Genomic DNA, 8817 nt, shown 5'->3' with positions numbered 1-8817 from the left:
AAGATATGGGCCCGAGGCCCATCCAAGGCCCGTAGAGTGTGGGTCTGTATTTTTGGGCTTTATTTCCATTGTTTCTACGAAGGAAAGGACCCAAAAATCTCAATTAAGTAACACTGTTTTTATATTAAGTAAAATTTGTTTTGAAAAATCACTGTTTTTATATTCCATTTTTTAAAGAAAAAAAATCAATTGAAAAAGATGATTTGAGCGTCAAACCATGATCCTGCATAATGGAATGATTCATGAATCACACACTAAAGAAACTTCTAGGTTGGACATCTCGATCGGTCAAATTAAGGAGATGTTTAGTTAACTTTTATAAAAAAAATAAAAATAAAAAAGAATAAAACAAACAGAGTTGTCACACTCAGTGCTTACATAATAAACACATGTTGGTTGGTGGATGATGCAAGGCTTGACTAAAATCCACACACATGCATATATATATATGTGTGTGTGTGTGTGTAATTAAGGTTAACTATATATAATTAAGCAGAGATGAAAATGAAAGCCATATATATATATATATATATCGAGAGAGAGAGAGAGAGAGAGAGAGAGAGAGATGCATATGTTTAATTTGTAAAGATGGGGAACAGTCTGGTTGGTTGATGAGTTGTGGGTTCGGGAAGTTGCATGAATTTCTTTGTTGTTGTTATGGAGTTGACCTCAATAATTGAAGTGTATAGGAGGAGGTACGTACCATGGTGATTGGTGGGTGGGGGCAAGACCTCCCAGTTTTGATTAATTTTATTTTAAGGGTGGTCCTAGGCTTTAGGTGGGCTGACCGTGTTATGTTTATTCAGGCCAAGACTGGACTCCCCTCCCTCAACATTAATTGCTTTATTATAAAATAGACACTGCATGCTCTAGTTAGTAGATCTAGATGGCATGGCAGGCACCCTCCTCTATTACATTATTACTTATATATATATATGTTGTCACAACAAGAAGAAGAGATGATATAGAAAGAGATGGAGGAAGGAAAAGTAGCATAAGCATAAGCATTAGCATTAGCATTGGAAGAAGGGAATTAAACAGCAAAAAAAATAATAATAAGAAAGGGGCGCAGGCAACCCCACAAGCCTCATCATAATTGGGAATTGAAAGACCTTTGTCTGAAAGCTCATTGTCAGCTACCCACCCCCCCTATATATAGTTTTCTTTTCTCTATGCTTGCATTGCATTGCATTTGCATGAGCCCAATCCCTTTATTTATACACATATATATTTATATGAATGAATGCCAAACCAACCACAACATACAAAAAGTACATGGTGGAGGGTCAGCAGCTCAGCCACAGCCAGTCAGTCAGCCAACCCCAGCCGCCCTTTCAACAAGTGCAATTTGCAGGCCTCTCCCCCAGCCGAAAGCTAGCCAAGCCAATGGGTATTGTTGCAGAGATTGAGAATACTTGATTGGCTTCGGACCTCCCCCCAGTCTTTGTTAACTTTTGTACTCTTTATTTTGGAAGTGTAGGGATTAAGAAGAAAGAGAGAGAAAGAAAGCAATGCATGTGATGAATTTGTGGACGACCAAATTACTTAAGGCTCTGTTTGACATGTGAACAGGACAACCCACCCCATCCCTCCCACCACCCTTCAGTTCAGCCTTAAACTCATGGGGAGCTATAGGTGTTTTAACTCGTAATAATTGGAATAAATTGATGACCCGTCTAGTCTAGTAGTACAAGAGCCAGCCAGCCAGTCCAGTCCCCAACCCAATCAATCCAGAACCTCTATGAATTTCGGGTACGTACGTACGTAGGTCTAGTTTAATTTTGATCGAAATGAACACGTACGTAGGTCTGATTTTTATCATTAAAAAGGAGAGTTTTTTTTTTGTTTTTCATATAATTTAGTCAATTATATATATATATATATGGTCATAGATATAAATGCTCTAATATTTAAAATTTATGTAACGAATTTTACCAGTAACAAAGTGATTTTTTAAAATATTTTTTATGTACCTTATTTAAAAAATAAAATTAATTATATTAATAAGATTTAGACTCATAAACATTAAATAGTAATTAATTTTTGAATAATTTTAATATTATGTTAAAACTTATTTTATTTGAAGATGAAGGTCCACGGGAACCGCATGGAGAGTGCCTCATTGTAGCATTGCCTGCCCCATAAAATGACAGGTGAAAACATCAAAATGACAGCCAAACTACACATTGCCTTCCCCCTCCCTCCTCAGCCTTTTGCTTGCACAGTACAGTCTCCCTCTCCCCTCTCCCAGCAGCGCATCTCTGTTTACTCTCTCTCTCTCTCTCTCTATATATATATATCATGCCGTATATGCATGCATCTGTTCACTTCTTCCCCAGTACATCAAACGCCCATTTTGTGTCTTTTATTTGACGGTGGGGTAAAGTGTGGTCCTTTCTCAATCAATTTTCTCGGCAAATTTTTTTTTTTGGCGGTGATTTTCCGGGAAAATGTACTCGGCGATTCACTCCCTGCCGGTGGATGGGGGTATGGTGGGCGGCGACTTCCAGGGCTCGCTGGAAGGGACGAACTTGCCTGGGGACGCGTGCCTGGTGCTCACCACCGATCCCAAGCCCCGCCTCCGCTGGACCGCCGAACTCCATGAGAGATTTGTTGATGCCGTCACTCAGCTCGGTGGACCTGACAGTGAGTGCAATCTCGGTTTTTTCTTTCTATTCATTGGTTTTGGTTTTTGTTCCTCCAATTTGTCGAAGTCGTTCGTCTTGTTACTTGGGCTAGTCCTTGTAGTTGTAGTTGGTGATTTTGGAGCAGTTTTTCCATTTGATGTGCAGTGTATACTGTGCATAGCATACATTAGATGTACACATTTATTAGGTATTTGTTGAGTTTTAGTTGAGTAGCTCTATGTATTCTTGGAGTTGACTGATTTTGTAAACTTATCATTATTTTCTGTTCCCATCCTCTTTTCTTAATCGCCGAGACCAGTTAGTCTACGGTCGTTATCATCATCATCATCGTTATCATGCTTGTGGGTAACGTTGGAGGGATGTGTTTACTCCATAATTTAAACTATTTGATGCTATCATTCCCTACCTGTGATGCCCTGACTTTTTTTCTTTCAACTAATTATTGGAATTCCAGGGTCTGAAACTTGATGGTCCCATCAATTCATCTTCTTTATATTCTATTGTAGTTACTCGATAGGTCTAAGGAAATTTCCTGTCATCTTTTGTAAGTATTAGCTAAACTACAGTATTATCCAGTGATATATATTATTTCAGTCATATAATAACAAAGTATCCATCCACCCAAATCTTCTAGCGTACTTTCCCAAGGATACCCTATTTTGGTACCATCCCGGTCAATGATGTGTTGCATCCATGGTTAGGATAGTTGTGGACAAATTGGAGTGGCCTTGACACTTTGTCATTGCACCGGGAGAATATTCTGCTGTTTGGTGGATCATTTTTGCATTTCTCATTTCGTAAGGGTTCAAATCCAACTATGGGAAGATTTATCTCCGAGTTAAAGTTTAAGCCTGTGTTATGAAAATATCTAATATTTACAAACAACATGGATAGAATCAATGGCACAAGCTTTTAAATTGGCTTGTAAACATGCTTGACCTAAATTTTATATTTACACATGATACTGTTCATTTGGTCACTGTTAACTTGGTTGACCTGAACTTCAATATATATTCATAGTAGTGATAGGTTCGTCCATGTTAAATTGCTAACTGTATTTGATTCTTAGCTTGCCTTCATGTATGACTGCCTTTCTTGAAGATTAGTCAGGGCAAAAAGTTTGTCATATTATGAAGGCACCCTTATACATCCTTAGATGTAGTTATGGAGTCAACCATAAAAATCTCTTGGATAGGCTTCAAGATAGCATTGAGGCACTATATCATAGTGTATCAATCTCTAAAGTTCACCAATGCCTGATTCCACCTTGGCAAGCTTAGCATTTGCTAGTGGTGTGCTGTTGAGAGTGGCTGCATCAGTTAAGATGGGAGGGCATTCTCTTTTGGGAAAATTGCTTAGTTGAGCCTAGCTTGCATTTGCTTATGGAGCAGTGTATGTACAGAGGGCCTATGAGCATTCTTGCAGTAGTGCACTGGGAGTAGTGCCTCAGGACTCTGACACCTAGTGCTTGGGGTTCTGGCTAAAACAGCAAGTGCATTGGCCTACATATCCAAATACTTGCCAAAGCATTTAGTAAAAAACCTTGGAAGTCCCTCCCTGGTTACTTTAGGCAATGCATATTTAGCCCCAAAAAGCTTTTGGTTACTGAAGGCAATGCATATTTAGTTTTTCATTTTGGTTCCAAGTTTGATGTGTACTCCAGTTTATTTATAATACATCCAGAACTTCTGTTCTCTAGTTTATGCAATATAAACTTGTTAGTTATACCATCAGAATAACCTTCCTGAAACTTAGAGTACATGTGTTTGTTGACATAACTTTGGAAATTCTATCATCTAGTTCATCCCATGTAATCCCATATTTGCTGTCCCGTCAATGTAAAATTGTGGAACTTCGTTACAGTCCTCTTGAAACCACAAAAGTTGAGGCACTACTAGTTTATCACTAGGAAGGAAATAACTATGCAGGCTTTAACATTTGTTGTGTTCCACTACCTTTCTGATGGCAAGGTCTTCACAACCTAGATAACTGACAACTTAGATGCTTGCTGTTTTCCATTAGGTCCTAAAGATTGCTGTTTTTATTAAATCTTATTAATGTTAGAAATGAAAACTGGGCAGGTACGGGACTGGTGAACCTTATCCCCCCCTCCCCCCCCGGCGTGCATGCACGCCCCTATCTAAAAGATGATCAGCTCAGCTTGTAAAAACCTGAGCTTAGTCAATAAAAACAAAAACCGTCATATCAATTTTTTCTTCTTTCTTTTTTTTTTTTTTTAATACAGATTTAGGTAAATGGTTGTGGTGATTTGCTTCTGACAGGGATGGGTAAGTATGATTGTTGTTGGGGAGGCAGTTTGCAAGTAGCATTAAGGCCACTCATATGGCTTTTGTTGTGGAAAGGGATCATAAATGTCCGGGCTGAGTTATTTAGTTATATTCTTTCAGGTGGATTGTGACTTTAGGTCCAGTTTTGGTCATGCAGCTGGTTTGGTGTAGACTTATGTCTACTCATCAATAATATGTCTATCATGTTAATCCAATAGCCCGCATGGCAAACTCAACTCATCTTGTTGGTTCATTCTACAATCCAATTCAGTGAAACAAATGACAATTTGCAATTATGATCACTTAATATGTTGGGAGGTAAGAAATAGTCTTCTATATGCTTGGCTTATGTCCACTGGAAGCATAGTTGAGTCTTTACCTAATTTTGCTGTTTGTTTTAGAATATTTCTTTGTCAGAGATCTTGATTGTTGCTATGTCAAATACAAAGCACAAGCTCCAGTTGGGAACTGGACTGGATGTGCTACAACTACCCCATGCTCTCTCTCTCCCTCTGTGTGTGTGTGTGTGTGTGTGTGTTATTAAGTGACCTCATGCTCTACATATATCTTGTGGAAAAGGCAGTGTTTTAATACTCTAAGTTGCAGAACAAATGGCTTAATACTTCCTTTTGGGACCTAACTTGGAGGAATCCTGTTACATACATGGGATGTGCATGAACTGCCTTTGCGCATTGGTGGGTTCTTTGGATGTACCCTCTTGTTGGCTCTTGGGGCTTACTCCAGTTTGAAGATTTTGTAGTACTAGTACTAACATATTGCCTCCAAGCATGGATGAAGATCAAACAGGTGAAAATTTCATGTGTACGGAAAAAAAGATGAGGTCTTCACTTCATTTTTCTTACTGGCATTGTTACCAATAATCTAGCAGTCTGAAAAGGCTGGATAAACTGCTGTCCTCACATGTTTGTGAGAAAGCAGAATTCCTGGTATTTCATCCATGTTCCATCGCCAACCTCTCATCACTCATCTTTTACATACCACAGGAATTTACATGCTGCTCTAGGACTTGAACAGAGGATTGTGGAGCTCTTTAGGACTGTTTGGGAGAAATAGATTGAACTACTATGCATATACTGTATGCTGAATTATAGCTGGTGAGCACACGTGTGACAAGTGAATGGAATGGAGGGAAGTTTTTACAAAAGAGATAGAGAATGACTAAAGAAAACTTGGTGGGAAACCATTAGGCATGACGTGACATGGGATATAATGGCCTTACAAAAGATATGATGTGAATAGAGATGATTGGAAAGCTATAATTTGTGTAGGCGACCCTATATGGTGGGATTAAAGCTTTTGATGATGATGATGTGACAAAGAAAATGAACTTTGGAATCCTTATCTGTGTCAATATTGCTCAAACCGTTTTTTGTTTGGAACTTTTCCAACATTATTGTGTATTGTTTTAACTACTATGTCACTTCAGCTACCAATTTAAGTGAAGGGTATGTCTTCTTATGATTACTACTTTCAGAAACTCTCTTTTGCTATAGAGAGCTGATCTTCTGGATTGCATTATATGTGAATTGCAGAAGCAACACCAAAGACAATTATGAGAACAATGGGGGTCAAAGGTCTTACTCTTTATCACTTGAAGTCACATCTTCAGGTCTGTTGCCTCCATACTTCTTGTTATTGTTTTCGTGTTTTATTTGCTTGCCATGGTCAATGCCCCTAATTCCACCTATTCCACATGGATGAAGGAAAAGAGGAGGAAATGGAAAGAGAAGAAAGAAAGAAAAATATAGCCAATGTTTGATATTTCTGCTGGCAGGGGTTGAACATTTTGAATGCCATTTTTTTATTTGGATGATGAGGAACCTCTTCAAGGCATATCCAAATTGAATCCACCATTCCAGAGTAAAACCTCATATACTGGCAATCAACCTTAAACCACAAACATCAATTTAGACTGAGGTGGATGGGGTGAGATTTGAACCCAAGACATCCGAGTTCATGGCTTGGTCCACAAGTCTCACTCATGCTTCACTTGGCCGCTTTTTACCATTCTTCTGCAATATTGTTATTTCAGATGATTTCCTTCTGTCTCATCCAAGTTACTGACTGATTTATAGATTGTTTATGTTTTTGCAAGCATGATCTTTGAGTCTTTTATGTCTCCTTGCAGAAATATCGGCTGGGAAGGCAATCTAGCAAGGATTTACCTGAAAACTCTAAAGATGGTATCAACCTTGATCTCACTGTAATTCTTAGGAATTTCGACATTGTTTATGGGTTAAGTTTAATGGATCTAAGGTAATATACTGCAAATTTATGCACACACAAAAGTATTGGTGAATATCACAGGAAAAAATTTCCACTCTGAACTGGAAATGTGCTGGTGTAATGTTTTTAGTGCAAGTAATTTAGTGTTACGTGCTTTTCTGGACATTAGACGCTCCATTAGAGGAAAGTAGTTATTATTATTGTTATGTGTGAATACAATATTCTGCTGCCCCAACGGGAGGGGCGTGGCATTAGCAAGTACCTCTATTTTTGAGATTTTTGTTAATTCTTTACTAATATAGAGTTTCATTGCAGCATCATGCATTGCAGAGAGCCAGGACAGCATTTCATCTACGTCATCATCATCAAAAATAGCTCAAGATTTAAACGAGTATGTGACACACCATTTCCTTCTAGCTTTTGATGACTCATTTCAGAGAGAGAAAGAGAGAGAGGCTACTTCTGGGTCAAGTGGTGGTTATATCTTTGTTCTCTCTCACTGCAAAAGCTTACCTAATAGTCTTATCATCAAAATTTTTGGCTTTTCATCTTTTTAAACAGTGGATTCCAGGTCACCGAGGCTTTAAGAGTACAGATGGAAGTCCAGCGGCGACTGCATGAGCAGCTGGAGGTTAGTCTTAAGCCACTTCATTGGTTCTATATTTGCCTTGGAATAGTGTACTCATGGATTGAACTTGACAACAATAAGTTAATTGAAAAAGAGTAAAGTTAAATGCATTGGCCACAATCATGACGGGAAGTTATTGAAAAGGAAAAATAAAAGATACAAGAAGCCATCTTGAGTAGTTTCGATTTGAAGAATTAACCCTACACACTAGATCTCGATTGCAGATTTATGCTTTTAGAGAAACTTATCATTAACGTTCTACTACATCCAGGTGCAGCGTCATCTCCAACTTCGTATTGAAGCACAAGGCAAGTATCTGCAATCTATCCTTGAGAAAGCCTGTAAAGCTCTTGGTGACCAGGTTGCTGCCACTACTGGGCTTGAAGCTGCCAGGGAAGAACTCTCAGAATTGGCAATCAAGGTTTCTAATGACTGTAATGGGGTGGTTCCAGGTGAGACCCTAAAGATGTCATCTTTGTCTGAACTTGCCGTGTCTCTGGAGAACAAGAATGCTCCCAATGTGCCTGTCCAGTTCGGCAACTGCTCTGTTGACAGCTGCTTGACTGGAAATGGAACTCCGGTTTCTCCAATGGGCATGGCGTCACAGGCTGCTGCCCTGAAAAAGAGACCAAGACCCCTGTTTAGCAATGGAGATTCTGTGTCTTTGGATGGCAGCATGCGGCAATTGGAGTGGATGACTAATATTGGATGAGCTGGAAACATTTCTGCCCAAGAAGCAAATCTTCAGAAACAAATCTTCTGTTTTTTTTTTTTTTACCTTAATTCATTATTTTTACCTTTTGCCTCTAATCGATCTCAGTGACTAGCATGCTGCATTGCCAGCTACGGCATCAGTGGTCTGTATATACTCTGAAGCTGATAACTTGAGCTTGGAATGCCTTGGTCAATTTCAAATTGCCCTTTATTGTCTGGACGTGTGAAAGTTGTTTCGTTTGGGCTCGGGTTCAGATTAATGATGGAGGCAATTATGATGCATTTTTCACCT

At 38.9% G+C, this 8817-nt stretch overlaps 1 protein-coding gene across 1 annotated transcript; it reads left to right on the top strand.

The window, feature by feature from the left end:
- Positions 1-2191: 2191 nt before the first annotated feature.
- Positions 2192-8741, top strand: LOC127800808 (protein PHR1-LIKE 2). The gene is made up of 6 exons (XM_052335636.1): positions 2192-2646; positions 6490-6566; positions 7086-7140; positions 7499-7574; positions 7745-7814; positions 8083-8741. Exons 1-6 carry the CDS (start codon positions 2451-2453, stop codon positions 8521-8523), a joined length of 915 nt encoding a protein of 304 aa, XP_052191596.1. The 5' UTR covers positions 2192-2450; the 3' UTR covers positions 8524-8741.
- Positions 8742-8817: the final 76 nt, after the last annotated feature.

Source organism: Diospyros lotus, chromosome 4 (genome assembly GCF_014633365.1).
Source record: "Diospyros lotus cultivar Yz01 chromosome 4, ASM1463336v1, whole genome shotgun sequence".
NCBI lineage: Eukaryota > Viridiplantae > Streptophyta > Magnoliopsida > Ericales > Ebenaceae > Diospyros > Diospyros lotus.
The sequence above is the reverse complement of the archived record's forward strand: the minus strand, read 5'-3'. Positions and strand labels throughout refer to the sequence as shown.